The sequence below is a fragment of the Ptychodera flava genome, chromosome 15, assembly GCF_041260155.1.
Source record: "Ptychodera flava strain L36383 chromosome 15, AS_Pfla_20210202, whole genome shotgun sequence".
Lineage (NCBI taxonomy): Eukaryota > Metazoa > Hemichordata > Enteropneusta > Ptychoderidae > Ptychodera > Ptychodera flava.
This window is the reverse complement of record NC_091942.1, coordinates 7903029-7930298: the sequence shown is the minus strand read 5'-3', so window position 1 is coordinate 7930298 and position 27270 is coordinate 7903029. Positions and strand designations below refer to the sequence as shown.

At 36.4% G+C, this 27270-nt stretch overlaps 1 protein-coding gene across 1 annotated transcript in view; it reads left to right on the top strand.

Annotated features, from left to right (window-relative positions):
• LOC139151079 (uncharacterized) overlaps positions 1 to 27270 on the top strand; it is a 270051-nt gene that overhangs the window by 213398 nt on the left and 29383 nt on the right. The window contains exons 183-209 of the mRNA XM_070723612.1: positions 115 to 246; positions 948 to 1070; positions 1960 to 2082; positions 2571 to 2702; positions 3220 to 3342; positions 3716 to 3841; positions 4421 to 4543; positions 5254 to 5379; positions 5848 to 5970; positions 6591 to 6713; positions 7467 to 7589; positions 8334 to 8456; positions 9076 to 9198; positions 9941 to 10063; positions 10361 to 10486; positions 11311 to 11433; positions 11947 to 12078; positions 12962 to 13087; positions 13457 to 13579; positions 14532 to 14654; positions 16775 to 16900; positions 18372 to 18494; positions 19027 to 19152; positions 20085 to 20198; positions 22900 to 23022; positions 24187 to 24309; positions 25250 to 25363. Of these exons, the coding sequence (XP_070579713.1) occupies positions 115 to 246; positions 948 to 1070; positions 1960 to 2082; positions 2571 to 2702; positions 3220 to 3342; positions 3716 to 3841; positions 4421 to 4543; positions 5254 to 5379; positions 5848 to 5970; positions 6591 to 6713; positions 7467 to 7589; positions 8334 to 8456; positions 9076 to 9198; positions 9941 to 10063; positions 10361 to 10486; positions 11311 to 11433; positions 11947 to 12078; positions 12962 to 13087; positions 13457 to 13579; positions 14532 to 14654; positions 16775 to 16900; positions 18372 to 18494; positions 19027 to 19152; positions 20085 to 20198; positions 22900 to 23022; positions 24187 to 24309; positions 25250 to 25363 (3348 nt within the window). The remainder of the gene's footprint in view (positions 1 to 114; positions 247 to 947; positions 1071 to 1959; positions 2083 to 2570; positions 2703 to 3219; positions 3343 to 3715; positions 3842 to 4420; positions 4544 to 5253; positions 5380 to 5847; positions 5971 to 6590; positions 6714 to 7466; positions 7590 to 8333; positions 8457 to 9075; positions 9199 to 9940; positions 10064 to 10360; positions 10487 to 11310; positions 11434 to 11946; positions 12079 to 12961; positions 13088 to 13456; positions 13580 to 14531; positions 14655 to 16774; positions 16901 to 18371; positions 18495 to 19026; positions 19153 to 20084; positions 20199 to 22899; positions 23023 to 24186; positions 24310 to 25249; positions 25364 to 27270) is intronic.

Here is a 27270-nt window from a genome sequence, read left to right as displayed (position 1 = left end):
AATGACTTGTTCTCTGTGGTATAAACTTTTTATGACTTTGAAAACTGGATGAATTTTTTGCTATGATCCACGCAACCCTACTTACCAGGCTTTTTTCTGCAATGTATTTTTCAGCGTTTAATCCATGTAGCAGTTCTCCGTGTCAGAATGGTGCTACTTGTAGGCAGACGTTTACACAGGCAGGCAGATGCGACACCTATGAATGCGACTGCCCTGAGTGTTTCACAGGCCAGTTCTGTGAAACAGGTAGGTTTTAATACTGCAATATAATAATTCAAGTAATAGCTAGATATGCTGTCACAGAAATGAATTCTTGCCTGATATAACCTGCAGCCCGCCAACATTCTATCTCCCTACCTCTACCAACACACACAAGAAGATGCAAACGCAGAACAAAATTTTGAATTTAAACGGTATTTAAATTGTAAATTTTTAATTATGTTATTGTGTGTATGTGTGTTAATTGGTAGTCTAAGAGGAGTTGGGGGGTTGTGTAGAGAAGCTTGTTTTTCATGACTTTTTTCCCATCTATTGTTCTGTTGGGGAAACTTGCCTCTGTAGTGCAAAAATTAGGGAAGTAGAGCATCTAAAGTCACTTGTTTCTTCATAGCCACCATCTCTTGGATGACATCAGCAACTTTCAGTTGATTGATAATGATTTGGTTTGGTTTGATCTGATTTGATGGTTTTGAAGATTTATCGCTTCAACAGTGAGAATGGACAGAAATCCATTTCCAAAGCTTGGCCATTTTCCCATTTCACCGCAATAGTATTGCCAAACTCTGTTTTTCCCAGGTCAAGCTGGACCTATGTATGATACATTGGCAGTGAAAAGGTCATGAAAAGCCAATAAATCTTCAAAATCGATTCCAAAAAGTCGCTCTTCCATCTAAATTAATTACACCATTTCTCACTCACAATCAATTTTGGTTTTCCTTTCCCAATAGGCATCAATGCATGTGAGAACAACCCCTGCCAGAATGGAGGATTGTGCTCTGCAGTGGCTGGATCCTGTACCGAAGTGCGTTGTACCTGTCCCAGATGTTGGGAGGGAACTTTTTGTAGCATTCGTGAGTAACAAATTGGTATTCATTAGCCTACTCCAGAACAGTCAGTTAATGAAAACAAATCATAATAGCTATTAATCTTAGTGAAAGTGGATCATAATAGCTACATGTATCCCTCTCAGTGAAAGTGGTAATCATAATAGCTATTGCCCTCAGTGAAAGTGGATCATAATAGCTATTACTGTCAGTTGAAGTGGATCATAATAGCTATCGCCCTCAGTGAAAGTGGATCATAATAGCTATCGCCCTCAGTGAAAGTGGATCATTGTAGCTATTACTCTCAGTTGAAGTGGATCATAATAGCTACACCCCTCGGTGAAAGTGGATCATAATAGCTACATGTATCCCTCTCAGTGAAAGTGGATCATAATAGCTATTACTGTCAGTTGAAGTGGATCATAATAGCTATCGCCCTCAGTGTAAGTGGATCATAATAGCTATCGCCCTCAGTGAAAGTGGATCATTGTAGCTATTACTCTCAGTTGCAGTGGATCATAATAGCTATCCCCCTCAGTGAAAGTGGATCATAATAGCTATTGCCCTCAGTGGAAATGATGACATCATCAAGTCAGCTCTCAGCTTCCACTGAGAAGAACACTCTGTCTCTCATTAAGCTGGAAATTCAGCCTAATTTCACGGTTATGGCATCTTGTCACACTCTGTATTCTGAGCTGTTCAAGCATAATTTCTTTTCTCAGTGGTCACCAAATATTATTTTTTATCTTTACAAAAACATCAATTGTATTCTCCGACATGTGTATAATTTTGTTTAACCTTACGATAAACAGGGATTGTCATAGACGCTGCTATTTTATATTCTGACACTCGCAACAAATTCCCCTGAGTCAGGTGGTTTGATTGAGAAATTGTTATTTTTTTGCTTTGTTTTCAGCTATAAATCCATGTGACAGTAATCCATGTGACAATGGTGCTACATGTGTTACATTACCTGGTTCCTGTGATTTCTACCAGTGTCAATGCGCAGGATGCTTCTCTGGATTAACCTGCTCAGATCGTAAGAAGAACACTCCTAATCTTCCCAATGAAAATAATTGGCCTTACAGGAGGCCCTTCTTAAATAAAATGGGACCGCTTAGAATTGTTTCCATTTGTAAAATTGTTTTGCACAGGGCCAGTGTTCATTGGTTTTGCCAAGTGTGCTTGCTTACTTCATGAAACACAGTCAATTCTGCAAGTCAAATATTCAACCAGAATTTTACAAAGTCATCAAAGATGCTGTTTTGATTACAAAGTTTGTGTTTTGACAAAGTAGGGAGCACCTTCACTTCTGTCTCACACTGGCAACTTCATGTTCAAAACAATCAATGCAAAAGCTGCTTTTGTAAAAATTTACACAACCTCAATCGAAGTCAGGAAAAACTGATTATCATAGGCAAAGGGTGAAATTAGTTGAAGTGACCTGAAATGCTGATTTTTGGTATTTATATGTGTAGCTCATCACAACATCCAAGAGAAAATACAATTTTCTCTCTTTATCTATAGCAATCAATCCCTGTTCACCAAACAACCCTTGTGCCAATGGTGCTACGTGCATACCAACGCAGACTCAAGGATCTTGCAACGAATACAGATGTGTATGTCCAGAGTGTTTTACAGGTTCAAACTGCATCCAAGGTACAGAGTTGTGAAAGTCCCTGAGGGTGGCCTATATCGTGATGTCAATTCTCAACAGGCAGCTTTGAGAAAATATATAATACAACAAAATTTAAAATTCTCTTAAAGAGATACATTTTTTTAAGGTTATAAATTGTAGTTTTGTAACAACTATGAAATTCATGGAAAGATGAGTAATCAACACAACTTATTAAAGTGGTCTTGCTAGAGTTGACACCGTTTTGCCATAAATAAACACAAATTGATGCAATGAATGGGGATAGCAGTATGTATGGGGACGTTGGGGCTATTGAATATACTTTTATATCAATTTGTCAATATCAAAAATGATCCTACGGTGCAAGTTTCATGTAAGTTTAGTAAACTTATTTAGTTTTGTTGATCCTCAAGGTCATTAAACGTAACAGGACCCACAAATTCTAAATGAAAACTCAGCCAGTATTCATATGGAAGTTTAGTTATAACATTAGGTGGACAGTAAATGAACATTAATGTTTTGCTCCACATTTTATTCCAGCCGTAAATCCATGCGTGAGTGGCCCCTGTCAAAATGGCGGTTTCTGCCAGCAGGTTGCCAACTCTTGTACAGATTACACCTGTACGTGTGGACCATGCTGGACTGGCAATGTTTGCCAAATGGGTATGTATTGATACATGCACATGGATGTAAATCATGGCAGTTAGTTTAAGACATGCACAGCTAGTAGACAACAATGAGGTGGACCCTTACTGTCAGTTGGACTTTGCATATCAGGGATTTATGCATCAGTGTTTGTGTGGGTATCAGTGAATGAAAGTGAGTGAGAAAGTGACTTAGACTCTGTTTGCCTGTTTAGTTTTTTTAATCTTATTCTTCAGTATCTACTTTGTCATGAGGTGTAGTAGCAATACACCATTTTATTCCCAGATGTATTTTGGAAGTCTAACCTTGACCTTTTCACATTGTATAATTAACTTCTTTCTTTCTTTCTTTCTTTCTTTCTTTCTTTCTTTCTTTCTTTCTTGTTCCATAGCTGTGAATGCCTGTGCTTCTGGTCCATGTTTGAATGGCGGTACATGCACCATGCCATTCCCGACAGCGTGTACTCAATATCAGTGTACTTGCACATCCTGCTACACAGGATTGTCTTGTGAAACACGTGAGTCAGCTCCTTCATATGTCAGTACTGTACCTTTGAGATGCATAATCAATTGAATAGCTTACTCATCTTCAGATATGTGATCACTGCAATAAGTACACAGCCAACAACATGACCGGCCCGTCGATTATGAACACTGTTGCTTCCTGCACAAGTTTAATCTCTCGTCATATTTTGGCCCATTGTTGAACAACTGGCTATATTTTTTTACCTTCCAGTTATCCATGATTTTACAGCAACTGTGGTATTGCAACTTTGGAGGAAAATTCTTAAAATTTGACAAAAATGTGATTTTTTAGACACTCTCCTTAGGCAAGGATGAATAGCACCTGTTGTAGCCATATTTATTTTCTTGACTTTCCCAGTGACAAAACGTCTGTAAATCCAACAATTATTGGTTTACTTTGCTTTGAAAGTTTCTACACTGTAAATCTGTTAAAACAAAACAAGTACCCTTTTGATAAAACCAAAATTTCACAAGAAATATTAACTTTAATTTGTAATTCCTAGATATCCATTATTTGCTGAGAAAGCCTGATATATTATTACATATTTGGCAAATCTGTTCTTTTCCTGTAGCTGTCAATCAGTGCCAACCTAATCCATGCAGTAACCAGGGGACCTGCATTCAAACTGGCAGTGACTGTACTACATTCCAGTGTGTATGTCCAGTTTGCTTCACAGGAGAAAGATGTCTGAGTCGTAAGTGATTATTCTACCATGTCTACAGTGACAAAGTTTTTGTGCAGCTATCAAAAATCTCTCCATATCATTATATCATTGGGTTGGTTTAGTTTCGTAGCTCCTCACAGCAATATGTACTTGCGTACATAAACATAAAGAAAAATTATTTTAAGTTTATCAAATTTGCAGGCTTCATATTAATGTAGTAAATTCTTACCTTGAAAGTGAAAGACTTCCAACTTTTGCTCAAGCTTTCCTCAAACAAAATTTCAAGCATTCTCCTTCAATATCATGCATAAAATCAGGATGTCACCTTGCAAATTTGGTACCAGAGACACAGATTACCCATTGCATATTTACCAGTATTTGTAATTCAAAATGGCTGCCATCCCTGTGTTATCTCAATGTGGACAAAGAAAATTCCTGATTTTCACAAAACTAAGCTTGTGGAAGCTTTATTTACTCCATAAGCTTCAAAATGAGCCCTAACAAGTGATAGCCCAAAGGAATATAATAAAAGTTTGAGAGTCCGAATATCTGTCCCTGGTGGTCATTTTGCCTTAAAACCTGAATTTACGGTGAATAAAGTTGTACTGTTGCAAGTGTTTGATTCATGGAGGTAAGAAGTGGTTATGTTTATTGCGAAATATGCCTCATAACTGCTTTGTTCTTTTACTTCACATAATCATCAAATTAAAACATGATTTCCAATTTCTTTTTACTGTCAGCTGTCAATCCCTGTACAAGTAGTCCGTGCAGAAATGGTGGGTTTTGCCAGTGGTCGTCACAAACCCAGTGTACTGAATACACTTGCTTCTGTTCCAACTGTTTCACTGGACCACAGTGTGAGCAGCGTAAGTAAAAAAACGCTGAATTTTTATTGTTTTTAATGTCAGATTTTAATGCTGTGTCTTACGTTTTGTGTATTGTTACTGTGTGCTTCTTTTCTGTACTTTTGTAACTATTGACGATTTTTTTTAATAATTTGTCTGAAATAAAACTTAATAATAATAATATACATGTGTACGAACCATTACTATCAGTCTCTGAAACAGCCATGCACTGTTAAAGGAATTGTGATTATCCATTCCATTCATCATATTATGCACGTACATATTGGAGTCAAGGGGGAGTTGGGTGTCTGTAAAGTTGGACGGAGAGGAACATATTTATACTGACCGCTGTTGTCTTTTAGTGGTTTTGAACTGATAAGAGCTGGGAGATGACGATACAGCAAGATAATCATTTCTTTAAATACTAAAGCACCTGCAAGATTGTATTGAATCCAGGCACTTTTCAATGTTCCATTTCTGTTGACACAGCAATCAACGCATGTGAAACCAACCCATGCCAGAATGGTGGTATGTGCCAGCCAATCCAAGGAGTGTGTACTGACTATAATTGCATCTGTCAAAACTGCTATGAGGGTAGACTCTGTGAAATCTGTAAGTATATCATTACAAAAGCTGACAGTGTTATGAGACTGTAACACCAGACTGACCATTGCGCTGATAAAATTCAGAAGCTAGTGTTGTGGTCAAAGTCAGTTTTTCCCCTCTTCTACAGCCATGCTTGTGGGCATGGTAACCCGCAGACTATTGTGTTGTTGCTATGATTACAAGATGATGTACATGTAGGTATTGTTTGGTGCTATTTTCAAAGTTCATGATGTTGTCTTGTGTGAAGGTTTTCGCCTCACAACTTTCTCCTTCAGATGCCATATAAGTGCTTTCATAGTGCTTTAACCCTTTCACCACCATCGTTTAGCCCAAACCCATTGTTAGCAATGGTAGTTGTGGACCTGTTTACAGGGAATTGGGGTGAATAGGTTAAGTCTACAAGTCTGATAAACGCTCTGGAACTATGACCTGAATTACCACTGTGGCATACATATATGTCTATAACCAAAAATTCGCAGTCGCTGCGTTGGATTTTTAACTGTACGAAGTATACGATATGAGAATGGTAACGTCACATTATTGACATGAAAATGGCTATTCATTTCAGTTAGGTAATTTTTATCCCTGTTTACTTCAACTGTTTTTTTCTGATTATATAAATGCAGATGTGAGTCAGTGTGATCCAAGTCCGTGCTTCAATGGCGGCACATGTATACCAACTCTTGGCTCCTGTGAAGACTATGTATGCCAGTGCCCACAATGTTACACTGGACAAAATTGTATTGAGCGTAAGTAATTTTTCTCAGGTATCAAATTTCTGATTGACTGCATTAAAAGATTCCCATTCACAGTATCTTACAAAACCTCTTACTATAGTGCCATTTGTAAGTTGTCAACAAAGAAACACACTTTTTGAAAATATCCATCTGTGCTGAATCAAAGATTTGGTCTGCACAGTCACTTCATGCAAGTTTTTCCATATTTTAATATTTCTCAGTGATAGAGTAATCAAGTTCCTGTCATTTCATTATGCTGCAAATAAATATGTGTAAAAAATGGATTTTGTTTTTGTGCAAATCATTGAACCAGTATTTATAGGTTCTTGACGAGACTATATTTATGAAAAATATTATAAAAAATATATATTATAAAAAAAATTTTGCTCATCACCTCTATCACCATGATTAGCAAATTTAATCCTTTTCCAGCTCGACAGTATCACTTCCTTATTCGCCAAATCAGTAAAAGAGGGTATTGAGCCAAAATCATATGACAAATTATGTATTTTCACCTGCTAAGCTTGGTCTGTTAAAAACTGTGCTTAGTCAGCAAAAATCATGTTTAAAGTATCTGTGTTATCATACGCCTTCAAATGTTCAAGTTTTAGTTGAAATGCACCATGTAGGGAATGCTGTGCTTAAGAAGTTTTAAACAACTTGTAAATGACCTGATTGTGAAATATGAACTTGGCAGGATAAGGGTTAATGTGATTGATCAAAATGTTGGAAGTAATGAACTTGTTTTCTACTTAACCTTAACAGAGGTCAACCCATGCCGCAACAATCCATGTTTGAATGGAGGTTTCTGTCAACAAGTTGCTGGTTCTTGCACACTCTTTACATGTTCATGTTCAGGTTGCTGGACTGGAACGACCTGTGAAACAGGTGAGTTACTAAGGATTGTCTTTTCATGTCTCTTGAAAAGCAAGTGCCAACCTCGAGAGGTTGAGCTGCATGATTTGAGGATGATACTTGCTGTCCAGACCCCTGCCTTCTCAGGTTGCAGTGTCTGTACAGCATTTGATTGGGGTTGGCGCAGTGTTCTGTATATATGCACTGTCTCATTCATGCCACCTCAAAAGAAGAGATCTTATACTGACGTGCATTGATCTAACTCAGCTACTGCATTTTCATATTTGCCTGAAACAAAAAATTATAAAATATGACAGCACGATTTTCACTCTTTGTTTGAGCTCACAAGATCAAACTACCAGTGTGGAAATAACAAACAAACTACACATTGTTCACATGCAGTGGTAACTCTGACACACAGGAAGATGACAATAAACAAATTTACTGTTCAGGATGAGAAACCATGTCAGTGCAGCATTTTGTAAGAAAGTGAAGATGGAAAAACACAGTGTACCGTTGTGGCCTAATTGTAGATGCATACATGTGCATGTAGCATTATGATATTAGAAAAAAAACAAGGGCATAAACATATACTGAGCTGATATCGCCTTGGGACATTTACAGAATTTGCAGGACTATATAATTCACAACATATGAATGATGTTTTCTAGCAGTGGACTAGCATCCAGGTTGAAATCATACAGTCAACTTACATACTTTGTCATACTGCCATATAAGGTGATGAATACTATAATTGTCATCTTCTTCCCATTGCAGCTGTCAGTGCCTGTGACCGAAACCAATGTCAGAATGGTGGTACCTGTACTCCATTGCAGGGATCATGTGATCTCTTCACCTGTACTTGTCCAGTTTGTTTCAGTGGACAGTTCTGTAATATACGTAAGTAAAAAAATCTGCAGAAGCTAAAGCTTTATCCGCTTCCTTATCAAGTGAAAAAGATTGCCCAGGGTTTCTTAGTATTCTAAACATTCAAAGCACGAAAAATTATTTTTTTTGTTTTGTTTTTGTATTTTGTATTTTATTTTTATGGTTATTGACGGCAGGTGTGAGTGTTTCAGTTCTGTATGTTATTGAGTTTTTTCTGCGTCATACATACTGTACATTCAACTGAAGTTCCAGCATGGTTCCATTCCGCAAGGATTTAAATATTTAAAACCTGCACATATTCTGATATTTCAAAAACTTCATTGGTACTGTTGTCCTCCAGATGGATTTCAAGATGCAAAGCATGCATTTAAATTTTAAAATTAAAGATGAATCATCTGTGTCCAGCTATCAACATTTTAATAATTAATTAATTAATTTAATTTTTTGATGCGTAAAATAGAAGTATTTCATTTCATCTTGATTCTATATTGATTATTGTCTGAACTTTCCAAATTCTATTTTTTATTTCAACAATTGAGATGGCCTTACAACGAATAAAACTCTGCCATTAAAACTCTCTTGCGACATCTGTGACAGTAGATTATTTCCGTTCTTTTAATTTTGCATTCAGCTGTCAATCCATGCCAGCCCAACCCGTGTATCAACGGTGGCACATGTGTGCAAGATCCAGCGGTGTGCACCCAGCATACTTGTCGGTGTCCAAGCTGTTACACTGGTACTAACTGTTTCCAACGTGAGTATAGGCTTCTTTGCAGCTCTCTCCAATGGTAACTCATTTCAATGAGCAAGACTGCCGCTACAACAAAGATTAAAAACATTTTTGAAAATTAGCTGAAGGCACAGTTATCTCTACCTTTTGATCATTATTTTCATTTTATTCCAGAAAACATGCAAATTTTTTTTGTCTTTGTAGAATGTTGCAAGTGCACATCATTGGACTTGCTAGCACTATGCCTTGTGTACAATAATTTGTGGACAATGGATTCTAGTTTGGACAGAATTCAGTTGTCGCTGTAAACATTGGACATACACACAGGCTGTGTCAACGACTTGAAGACTATGCATTTTGACAAGATTTCTTCAGTAGAACAAGAAACTGCATTTTTATGAGAAGAACAAAATTAGAGCAAGCATTATTAAAAGTTGCAACTGATAGAGCTTTCAATACACTATGGCTTTATTGGCATTGCTCCTGACACAATTTCATTTCATCCATGGCTGATGAAATATTGTGAATTATCAAATGTCACTTTGTAATCAATGCACTGCATTATATTTTCGTATCTTGAAATGATTGTTGAAACAAGCCCTGTCAAGTCCAATAGTGTTTTAATTTGCATATCAGTGTGTTAAAAAACAGCGTATATGTAACTCATATGCACAACCAAAAGAGGCTCTCCTATAGTTAGCAAGTAGTTATTGTCTATGCCATAGATATTGAGTCATTTTCTTTTCTTTCTCTGTTTTTTTAACAGAAATCAACCCTTGTTTCCCAAATCCATGTCAGAATGGTGGTTTCTGCCAACCTGTGGGTTCATCCTGCACGGAATTCACTTGTCAGTGTCCAACATGCTGGAGTGGAGCCACTTGCTCAGAAGGTAGAACAGTGTCTATCCACAATAGTCACTGCCAAAGTGTTGTTTATTCAGAACCTCCTCGTCCGGATCTTTATCCAGTCTATCAATTTGCCATATCATTGTATGAAGGGATTCTGAGTTGACATAACAGAAAATCTATGAAGTTTTCCACACACACAAGAAAATTTTGTGGTCAAAAATTTCCAAACTTTTTGACTCCATAAGTATGTAAATTTTTTGAGAGTGAGTATTATATAGAAGGTTTGTGTTGCTGCCATTTTTAAATAATGCTAAAAATAATTTCTTGTATCCCTACAGCGGTCAATGCTTGTGCATCAGGCCCATGTCTAAATGGAGGTATGTGTAGTCCAGTTCAAAACTCTTGTACCATATGGACCTGCACTTGTGCTGTCGGCTGCTTTACAGGCCGTGACTGTGGCACTCGTAAGTATGATTTAAAAGGCATTACTATATGCTTTACTCAAATCTGGCCATCAGATTGTCTGGAGTTGGGTTCATATTCTTAACGAGAAGACCTTGAGTAAGATTGGAAGCTCTCACACATTTTGAAATTCCAGCTTGAGCGCGCAAGCTGGAATGTCGGACAGGTCTACAGCTTGAGGTTAATTTTGATAGGTAATTTCAGTCTGATGTAGCTCGATGAACTCACTCTTGAAGACCTTGTACAAGCAGTGACGGCAATGGAACAGCAAAAACCATTTTCAATTTCTTGTGAAGCATTGTCCAAATAAAATTCTTCAAGTTGGATGATTTTAACTGATCTGTGTTACCTTATTGTATGGAATCAACTGTGCATGAGTGCGCATAGCTCATACTGACGCTTTTTTCGGTGATTATTTTTTTGCGGAACATGCTCATTTTCACTTCGGATATGAGTATCCATAACCAAATATCCTTGCTTGCTGTTTGTAACCTCTAATTCTTTTCAATCGCAGAGACTTAGCTTGTTTCATGTGATGAATAAATTATAGTCTTAGAGTTGATTACAATTTTTTCCTATTGAAAGCAAAATGTATTGTACAAATGTGCTGGCTGACAGGTTCAAGGAAAAATCTTACAAATTGCTTCATGTATGATCTAAATGACTAGTGTTATATTGCATTATGGAATTTTTGTTAAAATGACTATATTTGTCTCAAAAATATGGAAATGTGCACATGTACCTGCACTTACTTGGCATTCAAATTCTTTAGCTATTGTGTATGTAGCATTGGTCTTACATTATGTCATTACTGTCTCCCATACAGCAATTGACCCATGTGCCAACAGCCCATGCTACAACGGTGGAACATGCTTCCAAGCGATTAATTCCTGCACGGACTTCAGCTGTGTTTGTGCTGGATGTTACACTGGAACAAATTGTCTGGAAGGTCAGTCCCAAATGTTGACATTTTATCCTTATCTGTTATTTTTTATTTTTCAGCTTTCATCTCTTTGAAGCATGTTGTATGGTTGTTTATTTGTGTTTTCAGGTCAGTATAATGAAATTCTGTGTGTAAAGACTGCTACCGACCAAACTGGCTATTAACTAAATCAGTGTAATTTACATCATGTTTTACCATATTGTCAGTGATCTTTCTTAATATCATCAACAATAGAAGGTTCAGAATTTTGCTGTCATTGTGTGTTTCAATATCTTGCAATTATTCATTGGAAAATTGAAAGTTTCTGTATCTTGCAATTATTCATTGGAAAATAGAAAATTTGAATTTGTGCTCAGATATTTTTAGTCTTAGGGAAGGAAGCTAGTGACAAAAGTCCAGCCTTGAAGGGTATTGTCCATAATCAAGCTTTTGATTAGGGTCTATTTATTTCAAAGTATAAAAAAATATCAGCCTTGAACAAAATAAAATCATGACACATAATGTTTTATCTACCTCCAGTACTCAATCCGTGCTTTCCGACCAATCCTTGTCAGAATGGTGGCTTCTGTCAACAAAATCCTTCACCAAACTCTTGTATGGAATACTCTTGTCAGTGTAATGGGTGTTGGAGTGGCCCCACATGTTCACAACGTGAGTATATATGTACCACATTTTTTCACCATCACTGTGATTCATCATTTTACAAACTCTGTAATGTACCATTATTAATAAAAATTGAGGTATGACATTTGCCCACCCTAATGCTGGAAAGTTTCAAGGGGAGAGGAGTTTATCTAGAGAATGTTTTCATGACTCGCATGCAAATTAGGCACATACCATTGTCTAACAGGGTGTGATGAGTCATGGAAATGGATATTGAAAGAAGCTTTATTACTGAAAGGCAAAATGTTTAAACACCTAGAAAGGTTATAATATTAATCAGATTAGGATATCTTATAACACAAATCATTTTGTGTACATTGTACAAGCACCAAAATTGAGGGAGTGGGCCTTTGCTCTTTTGTAAGGGTTTCTTCCTCAGTGAACCACACAGGTATAGCTATAAAATTCACATCACTTGCCCCCTCATCAACTTAATCTTTTGGGGTTTTTTGATAAATTTATTTTAAAGTGATGCATGGCAATTTTTACATAACAGAGCCACATCACTAAAGTACCTTTAATTAAAGCTAGATTTTAATTTCTGGTATAATTCAATGTAATTGACATCCACTATTCATTACATGACATTCCCTTTTGTGTTGGAAAAAATTTTAATTGATTTGGATGTGATGAGCTAACCAGAGTATTATTTCAGCGCACAAAGTTAGCCAGAGTATTATTTCACAACACAAAGGATTAAGTCTCAACTTCACTCAAATATTCTGTGGTTTTTCTCTGTCATTCATTGCCTCATTGGCATCTCAAATAGAGTATATCCATTACCCTGTACAATCAGTGACAACCTCCCATCTGTTCAAGATGCATTCTCTCAAGCTGAGAATAATTTCTTTTCTTTTTGGGATTTTTACAGCAACTACTGGCTGCTCATCGACCAATCCATGCCAGAATGGCGGTACCTGTATTCCGGGCAGTACAGGTTGCACTTCCTACTCCTGCCTGTGTATGCCATGTTTTACAGGAACCATCTGCTCAACTTGTAAGCTGATTTCTCTATATAACATTCCTAGAACTCAGAAAATATTTACTTATTTATTTGTTTATTTATTTATCTATTTATTTATTTATTTTATTTTTTTAATGTTTTAATAATTTCTGTTTTATTGCTGTATTCCAAACCCTAAGCCCTAATCAATGAATTCCAGATGCTAGTATGTAATCCAAAAACATGACATTTTTTGGTACTGGCATAAAAGCGACTACATATGCAAGATCCCAACAGAAGATGCATCCTTACGTAATACAGAAGTAGTATCGCTTTTTGTCTTTGCTGTGATCAAGTCAAAATTACATGTTTTATTTTGTGTTGCATTATGCATAAATTTTTCTTTCATTTTGTTCTTGTCAGCTGTCAACCAGTGTGCCATAAACCCATGCAGAAATGGAGGCACTTGCCTACCACAGCCTGGTTCTTGTACAGATTATACTTGTCAGTGCACTCAGTGTTATACAGGACAAATATGTTCACAGTGTAAGTGTGTGTTTCCCTGTATTAAACCCATATGCTGTGTGTTACCATCCTCAGAATAATTCACCCCTCCCTGTCTCATGCACATTTTAAAATCCAAAGGATCGCTTCCCAGATTCTATCCAACTAAATTATTTGCTGCATAGTCAAGTCTGATTCCAAAATGACTCTTTTTTGTTGTGACTCATAATACCTACTTCATATTACGCACTATCTTAATGAGTATTTGTTGAATGGAAATACTTTGGCGTAATTCTGTGTAAGCCACAAAAAGCAGTACAAATTGAACTAGGTATAATTATATCATTCGTTGGAACAACATCTCAGCAAAGGGGCTGTTGGCAGCTGATGTAATTTTCTCTATTTAATAGACCAGAATAAATATATGTACACATTAAAGATTACATTTTCAAAATTACGTTGTAAGAATGACTTAAAAAACCACTTAGAAGGCAACTGCTAGACTAAGTGTAACAATGGATTCTAAAAGACATATCAATGGCTCAATTTATATTTTAAGCTACAACAACAGTCAAGCATTCAACATGGACAAAATTTGTCCGCATTTCATGCAGCAGTGTCTGATGTTGTGCTCATACAGGTATACTGAGTTACAGTGAGTAACAAACCTATGACCGCCAACAGAATTATTGCTAGTGTGAGAGGATGAAAACTCTGCAAATGATGCAAAATTTGGTGAATATCACAAATCCATGAAAGCTGTAAAGCTTGCTTCGTTGGAAAATTTGACTGCATAATCATTATGAGAAGTCAGTACCCTATAATTTGTATTGATACTAAATGTTGAAGCCAATTTGTATGTGCTCCCTTTTCATATGGGTAAGTGTGGCTGCATGGAATTTTTAAACACACTGAAAATATTACATCCTCCCTTTGTACATGCATTTCATGCTCTTTTATTCTAATTTTTCCTTCATCTCCTTCCATATTACAGTTGTTGATCCGTGTGCCAGTAACCCTTGCCAGAATGGTGCAGCATGCCAGTCAACTCCCGGAATCTGCAGCCAGTACTTCTGTCAATGTAGTGGATGCTGGACAGGACCACAATGTACCATTGGTGAGTCTCATTAATTCTTTTCCATCTGATGCCATCCAAACACACACTCCAGTGGAACTTCGCTTTCATTTTCAGAACATTGTCTTGGGTTGTTTTACAACGCTTACAGGCAAGCCTTGCCACTTCGATGCCTTGTATGCATGTTTTTTTACACCTACTAGACGTTTTCATATCATTATCATTACAGGATAAACAACAGAAAACCGACACCGAAATATATCTGACATGTAAGCCTTGAGACAGATTACTATCACCAGTCTTTATGACCAGATGGCTATTGACTCACACACATCCAAATTGAAGTCAGGCACACTATTACATGTATTATTATTCTGTTGTTTATCCTGTACAAACAATCCAGTCATTAGGTTCCTTCCTGTTAATGATATGAAAAGGTTTAGTGTGTGTTAAAAAAACATGCATACCAGGCATCGAAGTGGCAAGGCTTGCCTGTAAGCCCTGTAGGGATTTAGGGGGTAGAAATGTGAATTTGTTCAAATAAACATTTCAGTGTCAAAAATATGCAAATGAGATAAACAAAAGGAAAATCTAGCAAATTGCGAAAACTCTTGTTTTCATCGGCCAGATTTGGTTGAAACTTTGGTATGCAGCTTCTTTATGGTGACTTTAGTTGGATTTGTTCAAATTGTGGTGAAATTTTCATATTTGTATTTTTGGGACAATTTTTCTCATTTTCGGTCAAAAATCATTTTCTCTGATTAACTATTGTTATTGCTTCAAAACGTGGTATGCATGTACCTGGAGGCAACCTTAGTTGAGTGTTTTGAATTGTGGTGAAATTTTAATATTTATATTTTTTTGGACAATTTTTCCCATTTTTGTTGAAAAAATCATTTTTTCTGAACTCGCTTGTCCAATTGCTTTGAAACTTGGTATGCATGTTCCCAGGAGTAAACTTACAGTTGAGGCCATTATTCTTCGGTGGGGCAAGTTGGTAATTACCTACCAATTAGCTAGGGATATTGCAATATACCAAGGGAACTTCCTAAGCCAAACTCTGTTTTCCTATCTGGAGCGGCAAGATGAAATCTAAACAAACACAGCGGGTAACAAACTGTTACAGCCAGCAATGGTGATCTGATACCGGGATGAACCATAAATGTACTCCACTGTCCGCTTTATATTTCAGTAATTTAGTGGTCAGAGGGAACTTTGGTAGTGATTTTGTATGTATGGCCCAGTTTATCGTGTAGCATGTTGAACACTGTTCTGATTGCCGGCAGGTTTTTTACAGTACAAGTATTCTAAATAAAGTATTTTGTCAATATTTTACTGGCTGCTATCAAAGGTTTCTTCACCCACAAAAAATTAAGCAACTAGTTGTGCTTGTCATGTCAAACTTTTTGATTGTGGCCTTCCAGGATGGTTTTGGCAATGGTACTGAGAGTGAGATGGGCGATGACATGCTGAAGTGCCGTCTGTGGTGCATTTATTCTCTGAGCAATATTTATCATAGTTTCAACTTCATGTAGCTTTGTACGATTTTGTCTTCTTGTCTCCAATTTCGATGGAGCTTTCAAGACGGACTGTAAAGTTGACTTTTTATGAGTCGGTGATTGCTTTTGAATCAGACTCCTGTGAACCACACAGTAAAGACCAACTTTTGTAAGATCAATGAACATGGGGTGATCTCAAACTTTTGTACAAAATACCATGTTCTGTAATGATGTTACTTCATGCAGCTTTTTCAAACCTAGTTGTGTATATTTGTCAAAAAGAAGACAAGGCACGATACGATCTCATTATCGTGTTTTATTCCTTGTAGTTTTCATTCCCCAACCAGTGCCCTTTTAACGAACCTACATGAAAATGGTTCATCCCAGTTATCAGATCACCATTGCTGGCTGTAACAGTTTGTTACCCGCTGTGTTTGTTTAGATTTCATCTTGCCGCTCCAGATAGGAAAACAGAGTTTGGCTTAGGAAGTTCTCTTGGTATATTGCAATATCCCTAGCTAAATTGGTAGGTAATTACCAACTTGCCCCACCGAAGAATAATGGCACCGACTGAACTTAGTCAAGTATACTCACTCTGGTCTACCACATCGAACCAAATGTGAGCCAAGTGTCATTGATGCTATTTTTTCTTGCTTGTAACAGCAATTAACCCGTGCAGTAGTGCCCCGTGTCAGAATGGTGGAATTTGCACACAGGATCCAAGCAATTGTAATGCCTTTGTATGTCAGTGCCCCTCTGGTTGCTGGACAGGACCAACCTGTGCTATTGGTGAGTGATAAAGTTTGATCTCTCTTGCCTTTTCAACAGATTGGTGAAAGCAAGTGTGTGAATACAGATTCAGTCTTTTACTGTATGTGTTGGTAGATACGTATACATATGTGTATGCCCTTATGTGTCAAAAAGTAGTAGCGTCACTTACAGGACTATTGATAGTGTGGTAGGAGTTGTTTGGCAATTTAGAATTCTCATTTTTAGCTCCACTGTCAGCAATGGGGAGCTTATCAAATAGGCTGACTTTCCATCATCTTCCGTCTGTTGTATGTCTGTTGTCAACAATTGACTTCTCCTCTGAAACTGCCAGTCCGTTTACTTTGAAATTTGATATGCAGATCAAATGGATGACCTCACTTAGGTTTGTTCAAACAGAGGTGAAATTTGCATATTTGTATTTTTTGGGTATTTTTGCTGTTTTTGGTCACAAAAATCTTCTTTTCTGAAATAGTGAGTCCAATTGCTTTGAAATTTGATATGCAGTTAGATTTGAACAAATTGTGGTGAAATTTGCATATTTGTATCTGTAAAGCAATTTTAATTTGTCATTTTTTGGTTAAAAAATCTTTAAAAATCTTTCTTCTTTTCTTCTTTAAAACTACAGATAGCTTTAATATTTGATACACAGGTCCCTAGGGATGACCTATTTCAGATTTATTTAAATGTTGTAGAAATATGCAAATTTGTATTTTAAGGTAATTTTTGTCATTTTGGGTCAAAAAATTTGTTTCACCAAAACCGCTTGTCTGAAAGCTTTGTTATTTGGTATACAGGTTCATAGGGATGAGCAAAATATGATATATTCAAATTATGATGAAATCTACAATTTTGTATTTTTTTGGGCTACATTTGCAATTTTTGGTCAAAAAAACTGTTTCTCAAAAAATACTAATAGTCTGATAGCTTTGATATTTGGTACACAGGTTCCTAAAGATGAACTAAATGTGATATATTGAAATTATGTTTTCTTTTTTTGTGCAATTTTTGCCATTTTTTGTCAAAAAATTTAATTCTCAAAATACTACTCGTCTGATAACTTTGGTTGACATATTTATAGGGACGATCTTAATGTGATATGTTCACATTGTAATGAAATTTTTAGTTTTGTATTTTTTGCAGCTGTTTTAACCATTTCTTGTAATGTAAGGCCACCGAAATGAGCTATCAATGATTTCCACGTTCTTCATCAACATGTGTCAAAAATAGTTATTCTCTACATAACACAGTGGAGCTATATGAGCCACTAGGTTGCTTGTTGGTGGAACTGCAGTAGTACCAGCAGGATAGATGACAAGTTAGATGAGGGCCATTGTAGTAGACTACTACTATATATGGCCCTCATACAACTTGTCAAAGTTCACATTGTGTGAAATTGCTGAACATAAAGGCCATATAACTTTTTCTTGAAGGTTATATACTATGTGAGTGACATGTTTGTCTGCATGTTTTGATATTTTTTTGATGTTAGAAATCAACCCTTGCCTTACCAACCCTTGCCGTAACAATGGTATGTGTACCAGAGTTCCAAACTCATGCGACCTGTTCACTTGCATCTGTGACACATGCTTCACAGGCACATTCTGTGAGCAAGGTGAGTGAGATCTTGTCACCATGCCTGGAATAGCCCGCATATAACTATTTTATCGATTATTGAACCCAGATATCTAAACTTGCCAAAGATCTCTCCAGAAAGTTCTGGAAATGTCCTTGAAAATGAAGTTGAGTCTGGGAAAGTCCTTTGGAATTGATAATCCACCCACAGTTTTCATAAATGAGAAGATGGCCACTGATAATGTAAAAATGATACGTGTATATCATATTATGTACGATAGACTTGTAAAATTGATACCCTCCTGGAAAAATTGTATTTTTGACCCCCAAAAATCTTTGGAAATAGCAGAAAAAGTTGTTGGACTGTAAATGACTGTGAGTTTTTAACCAGACGTCCTTTAGGAAAGAAATGAATCATCACAAAATGTACTCATGTTGTTCGAGCAAATATTTTGTTATGCTGTATACCATGATAATTGCAAAATACACAGTGTAGCTTGAAATGAAATCCAAAATGACAGTGGTAAGTGCTTTTGCAATAACGTTCCAAATCATTGTCTGTTGTCATACAGGAATTGATGTATGTTCCTCTGCACCTTGCAAAAATGGAGGTTTCTGCTCTGCAGCTTCTCCTGGCTCCTGTACTGAGTTCCGTTGTCAGTGCTCCAGCTGCTGGACTGGCCCCTCCTGTGAAATTCGTAGGTTTTACTCACAAGCTCTGGGTTACTGATTATAACCAGTTGTTATTTTCTTGTCTTTAATTTTGTTGAAACATTCTTTAATTTCAATGTTGACCTTGTTTCGTTTTAGATGAAAATGTATTTTTTTATTTCTTTACTTACTTTCTTACTTACTTACTTACTTACTTACTTACTCACCTACCTACTTACTGACTTACCTACCTACTTACTTACCTACTTACTTACTTACCTACTTACTTACTAACTTACCTACCTACTTACTTACTTACATACTTTCAATGTTACATATTTGCCTTTTTATTCAATTACCTAATTTACATATACTTCGTTAATGAGGCGCCGTGAAGATTAGAGAACACAAACCTTTGGATTCAAACCAAAAAGGGTTTACCTTACCTACAGCCGTGTACTCTATCCCCTAAGCCTAACCTTAACAAATAAAATTATGCAAGATGCCTCAGACCAAGCAACACAGGCAGGAAGCTCCAGTGCTTAGTTTTGAAAAATCGACATGCTTTACACAGTTTTGTATGAGAAGGCAGACAAGAAGCGACTGTTTGTGAATTGAAAATCGCTGTCAGTTAAATAGTTGTTCAAACCAAAGTGTGAATCTCAAAGTGTGTATTTAGTCGTAATCCATGTTAGTTCTGTATACAAATCCAAACAACCCGTGTTTGATTCGGCAAAGTTATCCAAAAACCTCTGATCCTGAACCACCGCTTCAGAGCTGTTTGTGTTCATCTGTCCCTGTTGCCATTTATTGTTATCAATAGTTTGTTTGTTCAAATGTTATTCATTTATTTTTTTTTATCTTCTTTATTTCTATATATATTTAGTATTTATTAATTGTCTAATTTCTTCTATTCATTTTTTTATCAATTGTATTATTTATTTATTATTTATTTAACCATATTATTTGTATTTGACAGCTGTGGATGCTTGTCTGAACAATCCATGTCAGAATGGTGGCAACTGCCAGAACTTCTGTAACTATTATATATGTAGCTGTTCTGGTTGCTGGATTGGTACTAACTGTGAAATCTGTGAGTGAATAGATACAAAACAAAATACTCTCTATGAACAATGAAGCTGTCCAAAGTGCACAAACATTATCCTTATTCATTCACAAATCAACCGTTCCAATGCCAAGCTGTAATTCTTGGTAGCTTTATCTCGTAATTTTCAAAGGTGTAGATGTAATTATTTGTCCAGTTACAGGAATATTGCTTCAGATCTTTCTTTGATAGTTTTTAGCTACTATAGACTATAGTCTATAGAAGCTATTGGGATGGGTATCCGTCCGGCGTCCGTCGTCAGTCTGTATGTATGTATGTATGTATGTATGTATGTATGTATGTATGTATGTATGTATGTATGTATGTATGTATGTATGTCCGTTTGTGAGGCGTCCGTCCACTCAAATATCTTGAGAACCACAGTACTTGCTGATTTGATATTTGTTGTGTAGATGAAAAATATGATTTTGAGAAACTAGTTTTTTTAATTTTTTGATATTGTTGAAAATAGGCAAATTAATGCCTAAAAAGGTGTTTTTGGTAAAAATCTTCTTCTTCATAACCGCTGGTCAGACAGCTTTGTTATTTGGTATACAGGTCCCTAGGGATAACCCAACTTAGATATGTTCAAATTGTGATGAAATATGCAAATGTGTATTTTTAAGGAATTTTTTTGTCATTTTTGGTCAAAATTTGACTTACATTGTATGTAATTCTTGTACTGTATAAACCCTATTAATTCACCCAGAAAAAAATAATTAATATGATTTTAAATAATTGAATTAATTAGGAAATCAGCAAAGCCAAAATAATTTAAGTGTGGAATTATCAGAACGTTCAACTTTTTTGACAGTTCATAGTGAAGTGCTTACCATCTTGGAGGATTAAAACATGTAAAGGCAACTTTCTGAATCCCAACTTTGATATTTTCTGAACCACCATTTATGTTATCTAAAAGAAATTGCTCATAATAGTTTGTCATGATAGGGTGGTCAAATAAATAGAGATAGAGAAAGTTCTAATTTCCATTTATGGTTGACTTGGTAAGGATAAAATAAGATTACTTTTTGAGGAGAAAAATAGAGTGGTCAATTAAAAGAGTGGTCAAAGTGATAGGGTTTTTATGGTAAAGCCAGGCTGTAAGATTCCTCATGTGCTATTTATAGCAATTATGCAATCTGTGTAAACAGTGCAATGAAAGTGTAACATGATTCCTTATCATGCTTTTGATGACCTTGAACTTCTTAAGTTACAAACATTTGTCTCTTCAGTGTGCTTTCTCTGAGTACGTACAGTCTCAACTTATTCAACATAACTTACTTACAATGTTAATTTGAAAGTTAAAATGTGCTTGGTTAATAGGATGAAAATACAGATATAGATAACCAGCTGAAGATTCTTTATAACCTGACAGAATTGCTGTTTTATTATGAAGTAAATCTTGATTTAAGCAAGTCTTGTTTACTTTAATTAGAATGTAATTAACTCTCGTTTATTTGCTATTATAGACTAATATAGTCTGATGAAATATGCAAATCTGTATTTTTACAGAATTTTTTTCCATTTTTGGTCAGGCCATCCTGAAATGAGCTATTAAAGATATCCACCTTCTTCATCAATACATGTGTCAGTCACAAAAGGTTATTCTCTACATAACACAGCAGAGCTCTGTCAACTGTTGAATCGCTTGTTTTTTCAAAACCGCTGGTCAGACAGCTTTAATGTTTGGTTTACATGTCCCTAGGATGACCTTAGTGAGATAATTTCATACAGTCAGGAAATACTCAATTTTGTATCCATGTCTATAGTAGCTTCAGGGACTTGGCCCTATGTTTAATAGTTGTTGACACTAAGGACCTCTTTCAGTGATTTACATCGCTTTATATTCTGAGGAATATCAAAATTTTCAAAACATATTCATTGTTTGATACTATGGTGGATACAGTATACACATATTGACTGGCCATGTGGGCAACAGCATACATCTGTACCGCTCGGGACTGTGAGTCACCCCAAAAATGGACTGTTTCCCGAGGCCAAAGGCAGAGGGAAACAGTCCGTTTTTGGGGGTGACTCACAGGCCCGAGGGGTTAAAGACATATGCTGTTGTCCTCATGGCCAATCAATATGTGTTTTATAACACACCTCATGCATAAAAACGTACCATACACAAAACTTGTCGCATGTAATATGTTAAAGTTGTTTGGCAAGTAAAAGTTTTTTCCAACAGGATCGCAATACTTCTGCAAAACGTTAAATGCACCTTTGATTATAGTTTTTGTCCATTTCGAGTCCTTGTTGGAAACCAGAGCATTCAGTTCTTCTTCAGAAAGTAGGACAAACCTAGAAATTTCTCAACTATCGTTTCAATCCGCCGCAAACGACATCTTTGTTTACATTCCGGTCCGCGCATGCATCAATGTCGTTTTTGACATCAGCTGGCATCATTTTTTGGAACTGATGCCTGGCAGGCAACAGTTCAAACAAATGATGCCTGATGACGTTGTTTACGTGGATCAGCACATAAAGAACGCATCCCATGTGACTATCAATTGGCGAATTAGAATACAGACAGGATGAGGTGTGTTATAATCAGCAATGATTCATTTCACAGTGAAATTTACAACATCTTTTAGCAAGTATTCCAAAGCAACAACTGACCCCTCTTAATGAAGTAGTTCAGTGAGTATGTTTCTCAAGAGGACATTTTTATTATTCTTGTCAACAGCGACGAGTATCTGCCAAGGAAGTCCATGCCAGAATGGTGGTACATGCATACAAGATCCAATCACCTGTTCAGCATATACATGCATCTGTCCTCTATGTTGGACGGGCAATAACTGCAATGTCTGTGAGTATATATGCTCAATGGTGAAGGTAGTTAAAAGTCAACAGTATTGACGTTCTTTGAGGAGCATTACTTAAAGACCCAAGAGCCGTGTCTCTTTGTAATTTGGTGTTATCAAAATCTCTTGTGATTTTTTGTTCAAATTCTACCCATGAAAGCTAGTAGCTCATTTACTGGATCAGAGGAACATTCATGTGGCAAAATTGACAAGCAAATCTAAAAAGGTTGTCTCCACTTTAAATTTCCTTAAAGTTTCCATTTCAAAAACTAGTCATGTAACAAAGAAAACAGAAGATACAACATCCAGTGCATACATGGATGTCCTGTATTTGCATGGAGGTGACCATTCTGAAAGCAGCACTTGTTTATCATTGATGGCATTCAAAGTTGCACGTACAATTCCAGTCCATGGGTAATAATACCAGAAGTGTAGTACAATTACACTAAATATCTAGAAAGCAAAAAGTTTAAAGCTCATGGGAATTTAAAGGTATACTGCCACCTGTTCCAATTTTGCCACAGTTACCATGGAGAGAGAAAATCTAACCAATCAGAGATTTTAAGCGGGTGGCCACTTTTTAAAAACAGGGCCCTCACATGGGTATTTGAATACCAAGGAACGCCCTTTGACCATATATGGGCATATTTAGATTACAGGTGACTGTATACCTTTAAGATAGCACATGACTCAAAATAGAAATATTTCATCTTTTGCTCAAATTTTCCTCAGCGGAAGTTTAACCATTCTCTTTCAAAATCAAGAATAAAAATTGGTAATCACAAAGCAAAATCTGGTACTATAGTAAAAAATAACCTTAAATTTACCAACATTTGAAAGTCGAAATGGCAGTGATCTTTGTGTGAAATCTGTAGGGAGAAACTGAATTTTCTTTTATCACAAAAATAAGCCTGTGGACATTTTATTTACTCCATGAGCTCCAAAATCAGCTGTCATAAGTGTAGACCAAAAATGCATAAAAGTTTGTGTCAGAATTTTTTGACCAGGATGTGTTCTACCAGTACCTTAAGAGTATACTGATACAGGGGTAAAGCCATCGCTATTATGTCACTTTCAAGCAAGTTTTTACAGGATGTCTGTTTATCAATCAATTTGATGAAGTTTTGCGGACTTACATCTTGTTTTTTCTATTTTTATGTTGTGTACAGTATCAAACCCGTGTTCTAGTAATCCATGCATGAACGAAGGTATCTGTCAGAATGGCTGTCCCACGGCCAATACTTTCACATGTACATGTGATAATTGCCACACTGGACAACGTTGTGAGATTGGTGAGTAGCTAGGGCTGTACAGGTTTTGGAATTGTATGATAATTTATAGAATCTAATTGACCGAAGCAATTCAAGGTATGGTATTGAGCCACTATACCCTGATCAACCCCCACCTTACCAAAAAATAGTATAGATGCTCTGCTAATTTGAAAAATGTGATGTACAGGTACTGTAATGACATTAATTACACTTTGTAAATGGCATTTGTTTATTTATTTATTTATTTATTATTTGTTTATGTATGTATATATGTATGTATTTATTTGATTATTTATATATATATATTTATTCAGTATTATTTATTATATAATTATTTATTTTTTATTTATTTTTTGTTTATAAATAACAATTATGTGTTTATTGACGCTATCAGTTACATCTTGTCCTTTGTAGTTATTGTTAGAAGCTCCTTTTGAATATGCATGAAGTTTAGCCTATTGTCACAAATGTTGATGGAGCTATTTGATTTTTGTACATAAATATTGTGGAATGCAGAAATCGGTAGTCTCCAGACCTCATCGCTTCACAACTCAATGCTAAATCTCACTCCCTAACATTTGCTGTGCACTTTTCTATAATTATTATGCAAGAGGGAAGTGACGAGGTCTGGATGTCGAGACTACATGCTGTTTGATGCATGACAGAGTTTTGCACTTAGGTTTCACTGAATAATTTTTCTAAAGAATTTGATCTCCTCATCAGAGTGTATGGTCATCATCCAACAGATGAGCAGTCACTCTAATTATTATGAAAACTTCAACAACTTTGTAATCATCTTTCACTGCTTCTGATGTCCATGTCTGAAATATAACATGTTGGGAAAAACAAATCTTTCGTAGCCACACTTCTTGATTATCTTCACAACCTCAGACTCTGTTTTTTGTCCACTCAGTGCACTGTTATACATTCACCGTTTTTTTCTCATCTAATATATGACCAGATGTAAGTGCCTGTACAAATAACCCATGCCTCAATGGTGGCACATGTGACGATTTCTGTACATCCTACAGCTGCCGCTGTCCTGATGGCTACAGCGGAGACAACTGTGAAAACAGTAAGTCATTTCATCATGGATAATATGGAAAACAAGAGGTAGTCACAGGAAGAAAACAGTAAATTGTGTTATGTTAGAAAAAATGGTGAAGTCAGAGATTTTCTTGAAAATAAAATTTATTACAAAATATAAAACTAATCACTAATTCAAGGGTTAAAGTACAAACTGTAAAAGTTTACATGCTTCTTAGGGGCCGTCGATAATGAAAGCTGACGCACAAGAAATGTAATTCCTTCGTTTTACTTGAGAACCCCTCCCTCCCCCCTAGAAACGAAAGTTCTTATGCGAAATCGATTTCGTATTATGATGCCGTTTCTGACAAACCCACACGCACATCCGATCCGCACGCCCGTGAAAAAATACCGGAAGGGCACATGTATTTCGCACGTAGGAAAATGTTTCACATACATGTTTCACATTGTAAAACCATACAAGTTTATATTTTACCTTCATGTCTTTTCATTGTCTTTTCTGTCTCCGTATTTAGTGGTCATTCTGTTCTCGATGAATGCGAAGGTAGTTTTGCGTTCTCGCTGCAAAGTCGCACTTTGAAAACAATAGAAAATCCTTATGCGATTTTGACGCACACAAAATGAAATGAGCTTTTACCCCCTCCCCCCTAAACGAAAAACTTACGTTTGTCGTGCGTCATCTTTTATTATCGACGGCCCCTTATCTCAGCTGGGATGGCACACAGCTCCAGAGTTGAGTCAGACAGACCAATGGGTGAGCAGTTCTTTGGCTTGCAGGCTTGAGGTTGATTGGTGCAAAGTCAACAGAATAAATACAGCGTGGCTGTGAAGATCTTGAAATAAACACTACTTGAGTGATCCCAAAGTTTTGAAGTATACATGTCAGTGACACATCCCAAATGTCTGTCTAAAAAACTGTGCCGCCCCTATTTATTCTCAATGATTCTATCTAAAGAATATAAGAACAATCTAGATCTTCGATTATATTACCATGCCCTGCCCGTCGGATTTTGATTGGTCGAGCTGAACCACGTGACTGACCACAAATACACAGTAATGGTTTGTTTACATGCCCGTGAATATGAATAATAATATTAACAACTCAAAGTATCGTAACTTTACGGCTAAACATAAATCATAATCAATCACAAAATAAAATGGAGCACTTGTAGGTCAAGTTGAGATACTTTTTTCTGAAAGCATCTCCGGATTTGCCATATTTTACAGCGCGCGTGACAGTGCGTCGCGTATTGCTCAGTTTCTGGGGCCCAGTTGGCGTTCACTCCTGAAATTTTCAGAAATTTTGACGGTTTTCTTGGGTTCGCTGATAATATAATGGAAATAAAAGACTCCGCTCCGACCATTAACGTAAGAAAGCTACAACCATGTAATGCCTGCTATGCCACATATCATCAGCTATCATGAATTCAATCCCCAGTCATTCACTGCATCTATAATGGTGGAAAAAACGCACATACACCAGCACACATACAACAACTATGAACTATATATCATAGTACCGGTATATGCATTGCAGTATGACCAGGTTTGCATTAAAAGACTTTGCTGTGCATGAGTAGCTGGTCAGTTTCTGTGGCTGGTTGCTACGATAACAGTCAAACTGCATGATTCTGTCTATATTTGTCAGCGCGGGCTCAGCAAGTCTCGCCTGTTAATTTTAGGCTTTCCTCTCGCCCTTGCCCACAAATAAACGTTAATGGTCAGTGCGTCGCCCGTTATTTCTGTATTGAATGCTAATTACTGTTCTGAAAATATTTTCACCTATAGTAAGCACGACTAACTGAATTTCCAGAAAATTCTAAACATGACTAATTGAATTCAAGATAACAGAGGAGAATGACCTTAAGAATATTTCAGACAAGCCTGTTAATTTTAGGCTTTCCTCTCGCCCTTGCCCACAAATAAACGTTAATG